Genomic DNA, 18,359 nt, shown 5'->3' with positions numbered 1-18,359 from the left:
GGGGGGGGGGGGGGGGGGGGGGGGGGGGGGGGGGGGGGGGGGGGCTGAGATGCAGGGCTCCGGACGTACTGCCCAGAAGTGAGATTTCGGTGGATCTTAGGAGTCACCCTCAGACAGTGCTCAGTGTAGCTGAAGGAGTGTGCCTCCCTGAAGGAGAAGAGGCTTATGACCAGGCAGAAGGCATTGGGAAGATGATCAAGGTTAGTCCAGGACAGCAGCCGGGTAAGGAGCGGAGGCAGGAGGAGGCAGAAGACAGCATCCAGGGTGTTCTGTCCCTGTTACCCAATCTCAAAGGGACTGTACACCTTGCATCTGTAATGAGACAGGGCAGCAGGTGGGTTCGTGAAGGACCCAGCCAATGTTCAGAAATCGGGGAGTGCCAGCCAAGTAGGCAGAGGCAGCCAGCGAAGTTGCCCACCAAGCCGGTGCGCCCAAGGTCGAAGAGAAACACGGAGAGCAGATACAACCATATTGTGCTGCTTTTAATTACGAAAGATGTAAAATGATGCATTATAAAACTTGGAAGCTACTTTATACAAAGTCCAATCTGTCAATATTGCTTAACAAAGGGCCGGGAGTTAGGACACTGGCAGGAAGTCCGATTAGTTGCTGGGATGGCCCCATCCTGGAGCAGTGGAAACGCTGGGAACCATCTGTGTATAAATCACAAGAGCCCTGGAGAGTCCCAACAGGAAATGTCTTCAGATACGTGCACGAGCATGAATACACCACTCTTCAGCTCCGAGGGTACAGTAGACTTAGGAGAGGGAGCAGGGCAAAGGAGAACTGATTTGGGGCGGGATCCAAGCGTTTCTCCTCATGCGCACAGCCTATACCCCACACTGCTAGAAGAACGAGTGCAGCCGTGACCAGGTGCAAACATGGACAGGTAGGGCTGGGGACGCCTGTAGCCACTTCAGTGCCGAGGCCTAGGGCAGCAGCGAGTGCATGCAGGCTTACATGGCTAGGGTAGGGCGACAAGGTCTCCCGGTGTCCTCAACACTGCCTAGACAGGGTGGGCTCTCCAGTGGTTTAAAGTTTTTCCCACGAGGACCTAACAGCAGATTTAATTCAGTGCTACACTGTATTGTTTTTTTTTTATTTTAACTTTTTATCTATTTCCCCCATAGCCAGTACTATCCCATCAGCTGGAGAATATCCCAGGGGCAGGGTAATTCAGGGTATGGGGTCTTGGGGTCTCCCATTACAAGGCGGTCTTCTCCTGATGTAATAATCCCATGGATAAGGCACGATGCAGAGAGCAGATTGTGCTGGGACCCCCTTCTCTAAACTCTTACATCAGCACCGATCCCTGCCCAAAGCCTGAGATCTGATTTCAGGGACCTCTGACAGAGGAGCTGGCTTCCGTGGGCACAGTGGAGCCTCTGACAGAGGAGCTGTCTTCCGTGGGCACGGTGGGACCTCTGACAGAGGAGCTGGTTTCAGTGCACACGGTGGGACCTCGGACAGAGGAGCTGGCTTCCGTGGGCACGGTGGGACCTCGGACAGAGGAGCTGGCTTCCGTGGGCACGGTGGGACCTCGGACAGAGGAGCTGGCTTCCGTGGGCACGGTGGGGTGCAGGGCAGCTTAAAGAGTGAAAAACTTCCACTTAAACTAAAGTCGCTCCTCTCTGATCTCAGGCATAAAGCGTATGAGAGTTCCACTGCGAACAGGGCTCAGCAGAGGCCAGGGGCATCTTCTGGGGGTGGAGCTGGACAGAGACAGCAGAGCTGGAGCTAAATGGGAACACACAATGCTTGGGTCCTAGAGGAAGGTGGAGGACGGCACCATCAGGGCTGTTTGAAGGATCATGGAGAAGGCCTAAGAGAAGATGCTGATGAGATGTAGGGAGGTGTGGGAGCCAGCGTCCTGTGCACAGGCTCTGCTCGCCACAGGCACAGGTGTGTTGGCTTTCTTCTACTTCATCCTTGCTGGCCTGGGTGGAAAGGCAATGAGCCTGGGCTACACTGGCCTTCAGGGAGGGCAGCAGCTGTCTGAGCAAAGACGCTTCTTTAGCCCTGCCCCTGTCATCTCCTCAGGCCTGGTTCCTCCCCTGAAGGCTTCCTGGGCACCACCACTTCCCCACTCAGGGCTAGGAGGCAGTAGTGGTAGAATCTGGTCAGATTATTGGGCGATAAGGTGTTAATGCATCATGAGAGTCCCACGAATCCGGCCTCATTTACTATGCACCTCTATTTTAGGCAATTTGGAACGAAAAGCATGGTCTGAGTAGAAAAGTTCTACAGTGGGGGCCTAGTGAAGATCCTGGTGTCCCACACTCAGGGGCTCTGGTGTGCCCAGCCATTCTGGATGTTTCCAGCCTAGCTGCTGAGGGACGTGATCCCGAGGAGGATGGCTGTGGCGCCTAGTGACGGAGCTGGTCATCCAGTGTGGTAAGGCATATTCAAGTGAGTGTGAGCTGAAGGCACCAGTGAGAGAAGGCTGAAGCTCTGAGCTCAAGCAGGGACTAGCGATAGCTACAGGTCACTCCGCCCTACCGCGCGGCATATCTAGTCAATCATCCACGACCGGGTGCCACACCCAGTCACACAGCCCTCAGTCCCGTCAGGCACTAGGGGTTCAGTAAGGAACAAGGCACAGCTCCTGCCCTCATGGAGCTTACAGTCTAGTAGGATTGCATTACACAGAGAGAGCTGGGGAGGGAAGGGGCCGTTCAGCTGCTATGCACTGACAGGAGTCCCAGCAGCTCTGCCCAGTGGGACTTCAGGGTGGCCGGCCTAAGATGGAGGACACCTTGTGCAGGGGACGTGCCCACCGCCTCCTAAAAGGAGCACTGCCCTCTTTAGGCTCATCCTGGTTCCGGGGACTCTTTTCACTCCCTCTTCTCCTGTGCACGCACAGGGAAGCAGCAGCAAAGAGATACCGGACTGGGAGGGAGCAAGCTGAGCTCAGCCTGCTAACGACAGCCTGCCCTGGGACGGGTGGGTAGGCGTCATCCTCTTCACTACACCACCCGGCAGAGCAATGGCCCAGAGTATCCACCAGCCGGAGGGTGCCTGGCCTTGGCGGCCAGACAGAAAGGCATTGTGGTGCTCCGGTACCGTTGTGTGGTGCTGAGCCAACTCCACGGGCCTGTGGCCCCTCTTAGGTGCTGACTGGGACGTGCGGGTCGGAGCTCTGGTGGTGCTACGGAGGCACCTGTCCCACAGCACTTTCTACGTTTACACACTGACTAGATGCCAGCAAAGAATGAAGGGTGACACGGTGACCTCAGTCATCAGAAGCTCCACAGCAGCCGGCCTGTGGCAGTACAACGGTGCCACAGGCTGGAGAGGCAGGATGCAGCTGTGCCTAGAAAAGCCATGACCTCTGAGCTAGGACTTCAGGGGAGAGCCTGGGACAGATGGCTGATGTCGGGATGTCTGCTGGCTCCATTTTTGGCTCTGCTCTGGCCATTTCAGTCCCCCTGCTCCACTGTGTTCTGCTCAGAGCCGGTCAGCTCGAAATGTCTCCTCCACAGAGGGGTCCAGCAGGCCCATGCTGGAGTCACTTAACATGTTGAGTCCGTCCAGGCTCAAGGGTTCGATCTGTAGCTCCTCTTCCAATGGAAACGGAGTGTCCATGTCCAGGCTGACCTCAGGCATGCCCGACAGACCCCCACTAAGGCCTTTGAACAGGTTGGTGCTTGGATCTTCTGAAAGGAGCAGAGAGGAGATTCAGTGACAGGAGAACTAAAGAGTGACAATCCCCAGCATTCTATCCCGTCACCTTCCCAGACAGGCCAGGCAGGACGGCGAGCACCCATGCACTGACCACTCCCAGGCCCACAGCTCTTCCCCTGGAATCGACGTTTGTTTTTTTTTAGCCAGGGTCTCATTCTGTACGTAGCCCAAGTAGGCTTCAAAATCAAGGGAATCCCTGTCTCAGCTCCCCAAGGGCTTGAATCTCAAATATACATTGCCATGTCTAACTAAATCTTTGAATGTTTGTAGTTTCCCGCTTTTAGACGGTTCTTGGTCACCGCAGACTAGGTATTTTCAGAAACGTGTTGGCCACCAGGCCCTGTCCTCTTCGTCAGACCGAGGCAGGGGTCTGTTTCATTTATAGACTGTGATATGATCTAGACTTCTCCCAGAGGCAAACACACTGTGGACCGGGACCAACAGCAGCGCTGAGGGGTGGCCTACACTCACCTGTCAGGATGGCGTCTGGGAAGTTTCCACAGTTGGAATACGGGTTTGGTCTCAAAGGAAACGAGTCCTGTGGTTCCCGGTGGCTCTGCTGCACCAAAGGCACCTGGGAGCAACAAAAGCCACAGTGGGCATGCAGCTCTGCTTCTGAGGTGTGTGTGAACAAGGGCTGTGTGTCCTCAGACTGTCCCACAGCCCCTTCTGCCTAGGATCCCGGAGGGCTCTGCTGTGTGATGACACAGGAGGAACACTCCCTGGGTACCACAGCTCGGGTAGCTTTCCTCTGCCCATACACTGCCTGCTACACAACCCCAAGAGACATAAGTGGCCACAGTTAGAGACTCCCTTTGGGTCTCTGATATGCCTGCTCCTCAGCCCATCAGAGAGGTCCCTCTGTGCTCAGGGAAACAGTGGGTTCTCTGGCTTCCGGGAAGTGAGAGAGTGGGAATCTTCCCTTCACCCTTGGCCAGCACCTCTCAAGGATAGAGCCTCGGAGGCCTACTTAGAAATGGGGTCTGATTTAGGAATTTTTGCTGAAATTAATTTTTTAGGCCATTTAAAAAATGTCTTAAAAAGATCTCCAACACTTTTGAGGGAAGTGCTGGTCCTCACCTAGTCTGAAAGGGCTCTTTACTCTTTAGAAAGCAGTGAAGAGGTGCAGCTCAGTGCCAGAGGGCTTGCCTGGCATGCCTGCCTCTCATTATGTGAGACCCTGGGTCGGACAGCAAGCAGGACAAAACACAAAACAATAACAGCAAGAAAGCTCAGAGTGAGTATTGCTCGCTCTTGCCACTTGGCTATAGTATCTTTACCTGTGCTACTATTATTAAGTTCTGGAGGTGGGTTAAAACCCCCCTTCACTTTTTTTCTTTCTTCTGAGATAGGGTTTTTCTGTGTAACAGCCCTAGTTGTCCTGGAACTAGCTCCTGTGGACCAGGCTGGCCTCAGACTCACACAGATCCGCCTGCCTCTGTTGGGATTAAAGGTGTGCACCACCACCAGCACCCAGCCCTCCCTTCACTTTTTAAAATCCATCCTGAAGCCTGGTCCACCCTTACCAAACACTATTAGAAACACAAAAGCGAAAGAAAGTGGCTGAATGGAAATGCTCTGTGGAAGGACTTCCCATCCCAGTCCTGGGCTGAGTGCTCCAGCAGGCTGTGCCTGAGCCAGGCATGGCACCAGGCCAGCAGGCAGTGTTACACCACTTTCTAATTCTGCTGCTGTGGCCACGTGTTGTCCCTCTTATCCTTCAGATTCTCCAACACAGGGGACTGGCTAGCTGTCTGCTATGGTCCCTGTGTGTCAATGTGCATTAGTTAGCTGCTATGGTCCCTGTGTGTGTGCGCGTGCATAGACACGTGTACTGTGTGTGCATCTGGAGGCCAGAGGACAACTTTGGGTGCTAGTCCACAGATGCCATCTACCTTTTCAGTTTAAGACAGGCCTCTCACTGGTCTGGAACTCATCAGCTAAGCTTGGTCAGCCCTAGGGATCCATCTGTCCCTTGCTGTCCCAGCGATGGGATTACGAGTGTGCACAGTTGTACCTAGGATTTCTTAATCTTTTATTTTTTGTTTCTAAAAGATTTATTTTTATGTGTTTAAGTGTTTGCCTACCTATATTTTGTGCACCACATGCATGCCTGGTTCCTGAGGAGGCCAGAGGAGGCTATCAGATGCCCTGTAACTGGAGTTATAGATGGCTGTAAGCTGTTATGTGGGTTCTGGGAACCAAACCTGGATTCTCTATAAGAGAATATAAGTGCTCTTATCTGTTGAGCCATCTCTCCAGCCCCCACTCCTTTTTGAAGGAGGTCTCATTATGTAGCCCTGGCTGGTCTGGAACTTTGTGTACATAGGTACAAAACCGACCATAAACTCACAGCGGTCTGCCTCTCTTTGCGTCCCAAGTGCGAGGATTAACAGTGCACACCGATACACCTGGCGCTACTTCCTTCTTAAATGTAGGTTTCCGCGATGGAGCTCAAGTCCTTGTGCTGTACTGACTAAACGGCCTCCCCAGCTCTATGACTAGAGTGTTGTCAAAATCCACCACCGTTCAAACATTGACTCTGCTGAGCCCTGACCCCCACCCAAGGTCTATAAGGCAAAAGGCAGCCGCAGTGGCACTGGATAAGAGGGAGGCTGTGAGGCTCTCCTGGCATGGAACACACCTGAAACAGAGGGGAGGCCTCATCTCTTAGGCTGAAGGGGTCAGCACACAGAACAACCTCAGAAAAGGTGGGGCGGGAACGGCCACCTACCTGCTGAGGAAAGGCAGGGCTGGGTCTCATGGGCTGTTGGTCAAAGCCCACATCTGGGAAGAAGTTGGTCAGAGATGAGCCCTGTGGGAAATAAGAAGGGAACTATTTATTGCCAGAATTCAGAGTGAAATAGGGCTCCCCATCTCCCACGCCCCACGGGGACTCACCTGGGCAGTGAGGAGCTGGAAGTCTGACTGTGGCAGGGAGGGGGCTGCCTGGGGCTGAGGAGCAGGGGGCTCCTGGGCATGGGGCTGCTGCAGGAGGGGTTGAGGCATCTCCTGGGATGTGGGGTAAGGGGGCGGTGGGGACACTTGGGCTTGAGCTTCTGTGGGCAGGAAGGAAAGGCTTTGCTCTGAGGACACCATCTGTGAAATAAACCAAGTGACTTGTCAGCTTCCAAGTGATAAAGGTCCTTAGGATTGGGAGCAGGGTTAGGGGGGAGCCTGAGCGTCTCCCTGCCACGCCGAGATGCCCGGCCTCTGCCCTCCGTCTCCCTGCCACGCTGAGATGCCCGGCCTCTGCCCTCCGTCTCCCCGCTATGCTGAGATGCCCGGCTTCTGCCCTCCGTCTCCCTGCCACGCCGAGATGCCCGGCGTCTGCCCTCCGTCTCCCTGCCACGCCGAGATGCCCGGCCTCTGCCCTCCGTCTCCCTGCTACGCCGAGATGCTCGGCCTCTGCTCCTTCGAAGCACATCTCAGGTTCATACCTGTGAAAGCATTCCTCTCAGTGACATTTCTATTGTTTAAATAAGCAAGAATATAGCCGATTTCCTCTGCTTTCTCAGTGAAAATGATGTCTTGCTTGTTAAAACCATGACTGCTGGAGACATGGGAGACTGAAGAAGGTACTTAGGTGTGCTACCATCCTAAACTCTACTAACACAAGACACCAGCTCAACTCTAACGGCAGTGAACATCAGCAAACAACACTACAACCATGAACTCCACTCAAGGGAGGAGAAAGATAACAGAAGAAAAGAAAATGGCAACACAGTCTGATCTGTGAAACAGCAGAACCGAGAAGGCCATGTGTTGTCATCTGGTTCAAGTGGCCCAATTCCTAAAGAGATCGGGCTTGGGGACAGCAGGGGTCAGGGTTGATGTTAACCCAGGACAGTGATCAAGGATTTCTGTGCTGGGCACCTAGCTGCCTTCCCTGATGATAGCTGGGGAGTGGAAGCCGACCCTGGAGGGACTAGAGGAGAGGTCTCTGCAAGCCACAAGTTGAGCTATCTACCTCCGACTTGGCCCAGAAGCTGCTATCCAGACACAAGCCCAAGTATCCAACAGTATAGTATCGCTCAGGGACTGAACCAGCAGGAGACTTCTCTAAACACCAGTGCTAGAAGAAGCTCACCACAGAAAAGAGAGACGGTTCTGTCACAAAGTCTCTGCCTCAGCAAGCCCCCAGTCTCAGCTGCCTGTCAGTAATTGAGTGTCTTGCTTTTGAAAGCGAAGGAAGAACTGGGGACTGTCAGACTGTCTCATCCCCAGGTGAGCAGAGAGCCCAGCATCACATCAGAACTGGGGACTGTCAGACTGTCTCATCTCCAGGGGAGCAGACACCCAGCATCACATCAGAACCGGGGACTGTCAGACTGTCTCATCCCCAGGGGTGCAGAGAGCCCAGCATCACCTTCAGATCCCAAACAGACACAGACTGGAAACATGGAAAGAAAGAAGTGAGGATCCACATTTACTATTGTAACATGAAGGCCATTTTAAAGAGGCTAACCTTAGGCTGGTGTGGTGGCGCACAGCTTTAAGTCCACCACGTGGGAGGCAGAGGCAGGCGATCTGAGGCCAGACTGGTCTCCAGAGTGAGTTTCAGGACAGCCAGGGCTATACAGAGAAACCCTATCTCAAAAAACCAAAAATAAACAAATATAAGAAGAAAAAACAAATAAATGAGAGGTGAGAGAAAAAAATCTAGACATTAGAGGAAATTTTCATGATGTCCAACATTGGTACAACAGGAATCCAGAGGGAATGGAGAAAAATCAAGGGAAGTATCACTGAAGAAATAATTAAAATTTTTAGAGACAACAGACATAAGTTGCTAGACACAAGCAACTCAGCAACCCTCTAGACGCATTCCGAGCCCCATTATCATTACAGTTTCACAGTTCTGGAGGAAAGCAGGACTATCCTAGACGACCCCAGAGGACGGAAGGAGGTCCCATCACAGGTCTTAGCCGTACGGCCGGATTAGGTCCAGTAATACCTCTAAAGGACCAGGCAGAAATATCTTAATCTCGCCAATCACTAACCAAATGGAAGGCAGAACAAAGGCATCTTCCAGTCATGCTAAGGCTCCTGTGCCCCCTCCCCAACCCTCACCACCCCTCAGGCTTGCAGAGGATCTGCTTTGAAATGTGTTAAGATTATTCCAATACCAGAGTTTGGGCCTGAATTAGCGACACACAGCTGGAAAGCCAGACCGAGAAAGACAGAGAGCAGGACATCAACATCTGGGAGCAAAGCACACGCCCACTCTGTTATTTCACCATGTGCTATGGGGTCAAGCCTAACTACATCACAGTAGCTATAGAAACGCAAACACACGTGCTGCTCTGAGATTATAATGGATGAACAGACCGAGAAAGGTGTGTGAGAGCAGGGCTGTGGGGGGCAGAAGGAAAGCTGCATCCCCATCCTGGACGGCAGGATGCCATTAGTAGTGCTCAACAGCCGACATCTAGAGGAAAAGAAGCACGAAGTAACATGTTTATACCAAAGAGATTAGCAAAAATGGTCGGAAACGGCCAAGCCCAGGCAGTCAAAACTGTGGTTAATGGGTAGGGGAGACAGGCCCTTCAGAACTATTTGCCTTTTGAAACTACATACATGAGTGAGACTTTTTTAAACCTTAACATTAAACAAATAATAATAAAAATATTAGAGTCAATGTTCTCCACCCTTAAAGTGTAGCAAAAAAGCAAGAACACTTTAATAGCTCGTAAAAGAATCTCACAAAGCAAAACTAAAAGGAATTAAATAACTTTTTTTGGTGGGGGCAGTCTGAGACAGGGTTTCTCTGTGTAGCATTGCCTGTCCTGGAGCTCCTTTTGTAGACCAGGCTGGTCTTGAACTCACAGAGATTCACCTGCCTCTGCCTCCCAAGTACTGGGATTAAAGGTGTGCACCACCACCTGGCAATCCAATAACATTTTTAAAAATTAAAGTTTTAAAAAATTTCCCTAGGGGGTGGAGGGTGGGATGTGTGAGGAGGGAATGAGAGTGGGGTGGCTGCGTGGAATGAGAAAAGATTAGAGAAGATTATATTAAAAAAAAAATTCCCCAATGCCATGTCATCTTCCCCGGAAGAAATGGCTCATGATGTCAGCATCCAGCAGCAGTGACTGGCGGAGTGACTAACACCCAATCACGCAGCTTCTCCCGGTCTACCGAGGCTCGTTGCTAACCATTACTCAGTTTCATTTAGCAGGGAGCAGTCAATGATGCTATAATGGATCCAGGGTGTGGCAAATGGGTCAAAAACATATTTACCAGTGATTATGGTAAGGAGTAACGCCCTAGGAACTTAGAATAAAAACGAAGTCCGAAAGTCCACGGTGACATTCCTCTACCTAATAGCTGTGACTCCCAACTGCGCCTCTCTCTATGTGCCGTCACCTCGTCATGTCATAGATGGTATTTAACCAGAGTGTTGTTCTCGGGTGGGCAGGAGAATGAGGGAAGAGGGTTAAACCACTACTGAAGTGTCAGGACACCGAGTGGTTTTTCGGGCTTTTCTCTGTGCCTTACTGTAGTTACTGGATCAATGGCTGATTTTCTGTGTACAGTTTGCGATTCTAACCTGGTTTCCCTGGATTGCCTTTCACTTTCCACACCTCACCCCTTCTCCAGCCTCGACTTCAGGAGTTAATGACTACAAATTGTTTAATATTTGCTCAAGGGCAATAAACATCCAAAGCTGGAGAAGAGAACATCACGGATGCGTGCCGACTCAGGCACACACCTCTGCTCTCTCACTTCAGGAATAAGACGGGGTGAGTGCATGTGCACTCGCGGGCTGTGCAGTGGAACAACAATGGCCAGAGAAGGAGAAACCATCTACAGCTCAGCCTGTTGAATATAGGGGGTTCAAAAGTCTTCTTCACCTGGGAGGCAGGATAGGGGTTCAGTGGGCTGGTAGAAGAAAGCTGTCTGCTGAAACCTTGATGTGCTTCCGGGCCAGGAGAGAGCGTGAGAGGACTGACTGGCGGCTGCCTTCGCCGAGAGGGGCCGCTCATGTTTGTGGTGGAAAGCGAGGGGTTGCTGAGGGAGAACAGTCGGAGCGAGGGGTGAAGAGCGGACGCATTGGCTGCAGATGTCTGTGGGTGGTTATTGAGGGATGAGGACAGCGTCATCTTATTGAGTGTGGCTTGGATGGAAGGATTGCTTCGAGAACTCTGCAGACCTGCAACAAACAAATTTACAAGTTTCTTGTTATGACTTCAGACAAAGCTTTTGTTTTCAGATCTAAGAGTAAAGCAAACTTCTGACTAGCTATATGTGTGCGGAAGCTCCTGAGCAGCTCTCCTGCTGAAAATGTCTCGGGTGTACCAATGACAAGGCAAGGAAACACCATGTATAGAGAGATGCTGCCAACCCTCCAGCTTGAGTGAGAACAGAATTACTGCTTCCGAAGAAGAACAAGACTGAGAAAACCCTGGGGAAGCTGGAGCAGGCGAGGAGTGCTGAGGAGCCTCAGGCTACACAACCCTCCGTTCACAGCCCCCAGAGCATCTGCCCCGTGGCACAGCCTGGACCTCTGTGGCCCCTGCAGAGCAGGCTCCATACCCCCATCTCTCAGCTGTACAGCTCCTTGTTCTTCAGTGCTGGCCTCTTCATAAGCTATCAACAGTGTCTGCAAACTCAAGGGAAAGCAGAGTTTCTGATAGTTCCTTTTTCTCTGAGGTGAAGGGGGGATGAATCTTAGCATGAGCAAGACTGTTTGGGAATGGGGTCTCCATGGTACAGAGAAGAACTAAGAGAGGAATACCTAGGAGCTGGGACCCCGTCCTATGCCCTATTGGACCCTGGCACTCAGCTCAAGCCCAGACGGAACAGCTCCATTCTATGAACAAGGAAGCTGCTGCTGGGGCATGTATTTCAACAGGCCAGAGCCATGGTTGGGAAGCAGAAATGTGTGTTTGTATTGATAAAATATTTGTTTGTGGGGGTCAGGAGGGCTCATTGGCAGAACACTCGCCGGGAATTCTTGAGGTCCTGAGTGATCTCTCTAGTACCATGAGCAAAACCAAACAAAACAGAAGCAGAAACAAGTAAGAACAGCACCCTGAAATCCCAGTCCTCCGGGGGCTAAGGCAGGAGGACTTGCTAGCTGGAGGTCAGCCAGGGCCACATGAGAATCTCTCAAAACAAAAAACAAAAACCGGGCCAGCCAAATGGCTCAACAGGTAAAGATACCTGGTGCCAAACATACTGTTCCTTGATTTCCACATGCTTACTGTGCTTGCCTGTGCTCACAATGCACCAAGGAAATATAAAACAAAAAGAAAACAACTGTTTGATAAAAATTACAGAAATTCTAAGATCAACTATTTTACCTGGCAAAATTATTATGATTTATTTATTTTTTAAATGAAGACAGGACATCTACCACGTAGGCCAGGCCTGAGTAGAACTTGACTTGTAGCAGGGGATGACCTCCAACTCCTGATTTTCCTGCCTCCACTTCTCAACTGCTTGCAGGTATGGAACCCTATACCTAATACAAAGTTAATAATTTTTAAGATGCTTATTCACTTAGTATGTATGATGTGTATGTGACGGAGGAAGGCACACGAGCCAGGGCACATGTGGGGTCAGAGGACAGCTCTGTGGAGTCACTTCTCTCCATCTCCATGTGGGTTCTGGGACTCAACTCGGGTGGTCAGGCTTGGCAACAGGGACTTTTATCCCCTGAGACATTTCACTAGCCCATAAAAATGTCTTTAAAGTTAGAAATGATGTTGCTGGCAGAATCCTGGGAGTTATCACCTCTCAGTCAATGAAAATATGAGACCCAGTTAGCTCAAATAGTAGGTAGAGCTAACGGTCTGAATTTAGATTTAAAAAAGAAGCCTCCTTCAGAAAGAAGACTTAAATATCTTTCAAAACCATGTGTGCCAGGCTTTTTTTTTTTTTTTTTTTCTTTCAAAGAAAAGTAGGATCAGGCTGGCCTGGAACTTGTGATGCACCTGCCTTAACTTTTACATGTTATATGATATATACTTCAATATTTTTATTTTATATGTATGAATGCTTGTCCACATGCATATATGGGCACCATGCACAGGCCTCGTGCTGGTGGAAGCCAGAAGAGGCATCCAATCCCCTGGAACTGGAGTTATGGGTGATTGAGTCATCATGTGGGAGCTGGGAACTGAACCTGGGTCCTCTGCTAAGAGCAGCCTGTGCTCTGAGACAGAGCCATCTCTGTAGCCTCTGTACCACGCACTTTAAGGTGTGCATGCCATTATAAAGCTAGGTACTTGATCTACAGTGTTCAGCATAAAATGCTGCGTTTTGAAGAAGGTGGATAGTCAATGACTGAACACGGGGTTTCAGCAAGAATCAAAGGATAAAGCCTACAGGCGGCAGCTTCCTCAAGACCCCAGGGAGCTGAGGGGATGCTGTTTTGTTTCAGGGACCCTGGGCATCACTGCTCACTGAGAATTCGTCTAAAAGGGGACCTGCCCAGGCTGAGTCTAGAATTCTCAAAGGGTTTGAGAGTTTCTGTTGTGAAATAAATCAAAGAAACTCAGAGCTAAGAGACTGGTGTCTTCTTAAAGAGTATCCCAGGGTCTCACAGCACCCAGAAACACCCTGCGCGCCAGACACTGTCACATGACTTCACAACTCACTTCTGATGGTGAATTTGTCCATACATAATTTGATTTCTAAAAACTCAAAACTCGCCGGGCGGTGGTGGCGCACGCCTTTAATCCCAGCACTCAGGAGGCAGAGGCAGATGGATCTCTGTGAGTTCGAGGCCAGCCTGGTCTACAAGAGCTAGTTCCAGGACAGGCTCCAGAGAAACCCTGTCTTGAGAAACCAACAAAACAAAAGAAAACAACAAAAAACCCCAACAACAACCAAAACCCTCAAAACTCAGCCTTAAAAAATAAAAATAAGAACACCTCCTAAAACAAAAATTAAGGTGGTCTCTGCAGCCAGCTGGGCAAAACTGAACCCATGCTGCGCAGCAGCGGTCCCACAGCACCCCTGGACCTGGCAGGGAACCCTACGGGGCCACTCCCAGGGGGGCAGGCTCTGAACCCAGAGTGGAAACCAGAAACCACTTCCTCCACCTACAGACCGTCACTGAGGAGCCTTCCAAACAGAACCTTCTGCAGCAGGCACCTGAACCGGGGCTACACCACACCACTGACACAGGAGGGAGAACCGCCCGCTCTGGAAGTGACAGGAGCAGTGCTGGTTCAGCGTGAGATCCACACGGGGGCTGGACAGCGACAACAGGCAAGGAGCACAGTTACAGCCGGTGCCACCTACAGGCACTTCTGAACACCTGGACAGTCTGAACTGTAGATGTCTACTTAATCTACATAAGTACAAGTGTTTTCATCATGCCCATTGTAAATTTTCTAAAATTTAAAATATTGTCCTTCAGAGATCCAGTGGGGAACTGGGGAGAGCTAAGGAAACGGATTAAATGATAGAATATCACCATAGGCTGCTAAGAACTGCTAACAACGTCCAGTTGGCACAGAGTGGCACCTGTCTCTCTACTCCCAAACACTCCTCCTCAAGTTCTCTGCACACGTGGGCTCGGGAAGACAGCGGAGAGTGAGGTGCATGCAGCAGGACTGCTCTAAGTTGTTGACCACGCAGAGCAGGGACCCCGAGCGGATGCTGACCAGTGCGAAGGAGGCTACACTATGTCTCTGAGACGTGGTCATTTTCACTCAGTGATGCACCAGACAGACACAGCAGGGGACACAGCCACTCCCTTTCCACGTGGGAATACTTACCGGAGGAGTTCCTTATGCCCAGGTGAGTCATAGCAGCTGGAAGGTTGCCCACGCTGTTCCCCACACTCATGCTACCAAACAGGTGGTCGCTGGTGTCCAGGGAGGCTGGCAGGGGTGCCGAGTAGTGGAGGTTGGTTAGGTCGGGCAATGACCCTCCGGTGTTCAGGGTCCCCAGGAACGGAGAGAGGCCTATGTTTTGGCCGTTATGTGGGAAGGCACTGAAAGGAGAGAAAGGAGGATTACTTCCTGCCACGTGTTAGGCTGTTGGAAGACAGGCCACAGACGATGCCCTTCCCATCAGAGACTGCAGTCCCTGGAGGCCCTGACTCTGCCGAGAACGCAGCCATCTGCTCACCCTCTCTGGAATGCAAATCTTCACTTGTTAAATGAGACAGAGGATGTCGCCTATGCCCACCTTACAGGGTATTCTCCAGATCAGAATAGATTACAAACGCTGCAAATTCTAAATCGCTGTATATAACCCCAGCACTCAGGAGGCAGAGGCAGGTGGATCTCTGTGAGTTTGAGGCCAGCCTGGTCTACAGAGCAAGTTCCAGGACAGCCAGGATTGTCCCACAGAGAAATTGTCTCAAAAAACAAAAACAAAAACAAACTGTGAGATACTATGTCATATTTAGAGTTCTTTGTGTTAGCTTTCTAAATTATTTTTTGCTACCAAAATCACACAAAAAGTAAATATATACCTTTCATGATATATTGTTTTGATTAAATTTCCATTAACTTTAAAAATATAACAATTTTCAGTTTTTAAAGATTTACTTTATTTTTATTTATGATTGTGCTTAAGTATGTACATGCATGCATGTATGCACACAGCATGTGAGTGTGTTCACAGAGTGCAAGTGCCCTTGAAGGCCAGGAGAAAGTTGTGCTGGACAGCTTCATGTCGACTTGACACAAGCTAGAGCCATCTGAGAGGAGGGAGCCTCAGTTAAGGAAAGCCTCCATAAGATCAGCCTGCAGGCAAGCATGTAGGGCGTTTTCTTAACTAGTGTTTGGTGGGGGAGGACCCAGCCCATTGTGGTCCTGGGTTCCATAAGAAAGCAAACTGAGCGACCAGTAAGCGGCACCTCTCCACGGCCTCGGCATCAGCTCCTGCTCCAGGCCCTGAGTGAGTTCTTGCCCGCACTGCTTTTGATGATGAACTGTTATGGTTCTGGGAGTGAAATGAACCCTTTCCTCCCCAAGTTGCTTTCAGTCACGGTGTTTCATCAAAGCCATAAGAACCCTAACTAAGACCCTGGGAGCTGAAATTACAAGTGGTTGTAGGTCACCCATCTGCTCCTCTGTAAAAGCAAGCAGCTCTTTACCACTGAGCCATCTCTCCAGCCAAGTTTCCATAATCTTGAAAATAAGGAAAACATATTCCATTCATTTACTGAAACTGTTGGCTGGTCATCGTGTGTCAGGCACAAGGGCAGGCCCAGGAGGCATAATGACGAGCAGGTTAGGTGTATGTTCACAGTTGGGCCTGCCTTTGACATCTGCACACCTGGGCCAAGGATGGACATTGCAAAGGGAAGTGAGCACTGCATTTGTTCTGTGTGTGTGGAGGGTGGGGAGTGAGAGCATCTATGCCGAGGCCAGGGAGGATGACAGGTGCCCTGTTTAGCACTCTCTACTTTACTCCTTTGAGACGGGGTCTCTCACCAGACCTGGAATCAGGCTGTAAGCCAGCAAGCCCCAGAGATCCTCCTATCTCCACTCCCAAAAGCAGTGGGGTTACAGGCATTTGTGCGACCATGCCCAGTTTCCCACGAGCAGGCTGGGAATTTAACTTCAGCTTTCACAGCAAAAGCTCTTACCCACGGAGCCCTCTCCCCAGCCCTTGCTTTAATCTTCCAAAGTTAGAAATCAAAGAACAAACTCTTGTGTCTTGACAAGGCACACCTTTACAATAGCTTGGATTCAAATGTAGACTTCCCAGAATCCTTGGGGCCCTGCACTAGCACACACTGGGACAGGCAGCCCAATCCTTAGTCCTTATTGCCTTTCCCTACCCAGCCCTGGTCTGTACTGGAAGGCAGGTATGTGGTCATCCCATATACATGTGTACTGTGGGTCCCTGCAGTCCCTTGGACTCTGTGCAGCTTGGGAGTAGGCCCTCAAAAGGACAAGGTTTCTTAGTCCTCTTATGAGGGAGTCGTGCTGGTGGAGTCCAGAGATGGAGCAAGCAGGAAACTGAAGTACGGTAGGAAGCATGCTGTGCTAGGAGCGACCGGGGCGGTACAGCCAAGAGCACAAGTAACACCAGTATAGAAGCTGGAGATGCCAAAGACAGGAAGAGCAGTGCTGAGGAAGGCTTTGCTAGGGACGTGATATAGTGCTCATGGAGCCTCAAGATGCTTGGTGTGCCTGGGGTCCGTGCAAGCAGTGCAGGTGTTGAGAGGTGAGGTGGGAGAGGCAGAGGTGGGGACAAGTCAGTCGTAGACTGTAGGAGAGAGGGAGCTAGAGATGCTACTGTGGTCAGAGTGACAGACTCGAGGGACAGAAAGAGGGTGGCTCTTGCCGTGGCCCAGCTCGATCCAATCCGGGAGAGAGCAATGTGGCTGAAGAGAGAAAAACCACACGAGCCAGAGCAGGGAAGACGGGTGATTCACTCAGTGCGGCACACACTGTGGAGCAGTGACCAGGTCACATGACAGGCATCAGGGCCCGCAGGAGACCCCGCGAGAGCATAGTCATAAAAAAATCCACCTTACTCCTGCAGTAACAGAGCCTGCGAGCATCTAGAGTGGAAGGAGGGGCTGGCAGATGGAAGGGGCTTCCTGGAAGCAGTCACTGGAAGTGAAGCCTGAAAGTTAAAGAACTCAGGTGCTAGATGGGAGATCTGTTTCAGGTACAGGTCAAAGCAGGAACTGTGAAGAGGGATGACCACTGAGGGTTGAAGTTAGGAGGGCAGGGAGTGATGGACGTGGGACGGGAGAGGCTGGCAGGGAACACGCAGGGCCGGCAGAGTGCTGACCCAGTTTTATCAGGATGGTTTGGTGGACAGACCTGGGAGGCAAAGAACAGAGCCAGGAGGCACACTGGTTTTTGCAGGGCTGCGATTGGGACCTTGGCTTTGGGCATGGTAGGCAAGCATCTGCTAACTGAGCTACAATCCTAGCCTCCATTTTTTGGCTCTTAAAAATCGTAGCCCCGTCTGTAGGAAGGTCCCGCATCTCTGGGTGGGCTGTTCCGCTTTGTCCTGTCCTGTCCCTACCAGGCTTTCTGTTGTATTTCTCAGTTCTGCAAGTCATTAATTAGAGTTTATATTAACGGACCAAAAAAGCATTCCAGGCTGTGGGCACTCAGTGACCTGACACGCTGCTGTGAAATCATGAGAGATTTTGTGACATACCATTTAGGAATAGCCGGAAGTTAATTTAATTCACCTACAGATCCTCTGAAAAGGGTGATTGTGTCAAGATAGACTATGCAAAGTTCTCATTTTCTTTCTTCCCTTTTAGTTTTTATTTTATGTTTTTTTGTTTTTCGAGAGAAGGTTCATCTGTGTAATAGTCCTGGCTATTCTAAAACTAGCTCTTTTAGACAAGGCTGGCCTTGAACTCACAGAGATCCACCTGTTTCTGCCTCCTGAGGGCTGGGATTAAAGCTGTGCATCACCACCGCCCAATCACCACCGCCCAATCACCACTACTTGGCTTCATTCATGGAACTTTTAAAATCAGCTTCTATGTAGCCAATCAAGTTAACTGATGGTGTCCTTTCCTGTCAGCTGATGCCCATAGCCTGCCACAGGCTCCAGTGGACGTGTGCACACTTCTGCTTCTACCAGGTAGGATCTATGTGTGCTCAGAGTCAACTGGGTGATTATCAGACACACTTATGGTGGTGTTATTGGCTTTCGCCAGTTAGCTAATGGAACTGCCTCAAATACATGAAATAAGTGTACCAAGAGAGACCGGCTGTTTT

At 50.7% G+C, this 18,359-nt stretch overlaps 1 protein-coding gene across 12 annotated transcripts in view; it reads right to left on the bottom strand.

Moving 5' to 3' along the window:
* Positions 1-461: 461 nt before the first annotated feature.
* The window catches only part of Crtc3 (CREB regulated transcription coactivator 3), a 103,388-nt gene continuing 85,490 nt past the window's right edge, over positions 462-18,359 (bottom strand). For 3 of the 12 annotated variants that reach the window (XM_050153974.1, XM_050153976.1, XM_050153977.1), the window contains 6 exons: positions 14,421-14,638; positions 10,542-10,840; positions 6,586-6,783; positions 6,419-6,499; positions 4,156-4,258; positions 462-3,656 (listed from right to left, as the gene is read on the bottom strand). In XM_050153974.1, the coding sequence (XP_050009931.1) occupies positions 3,448-3,656; positions 4,156-4,258; positions 6,419-6,499; positions 6,586-6,783; positions 10,542-10,840; positions 14,421-14,638 (1,108 nt within the window). In that variant the 3' untranslated portion in view covers positions 462-3,447. The remainder of the gene's footprint in view (positions 3,657-4,155; positions 4,259-6,418; positions 6,500-6,585; positions 6,784-10,541; positions 10,841-14,420; positions 14,639-18,359) is intronic. The other 9 variants (XR_007593906.1, XR_007593909.1, XR_007593910.1 and 6 more) reach the window with 9 other exon arrangements.

The sequence above is a fragment of the Alexandromys fortis genome, unplaced genomic scaffold (genome assembly GCF_014885135.2).
Source record: "Alexandromys fortis isolate MF-2015 unplaced genomic scaffold, M_Fortis_MF-2015_v1.1 scaffold_86, whole genome shotgun sequence".
In the NCBI taxonomy this organism is placed as follows: Eukaryota; Metazoa; Chordata; class Mammalia; order Rodentia; family Cricetidae; genus Alexandromys; species Alexandromys fortis.
This window is presented reverse-complemented; position numbering and strand designations above follow the sequence as displayed.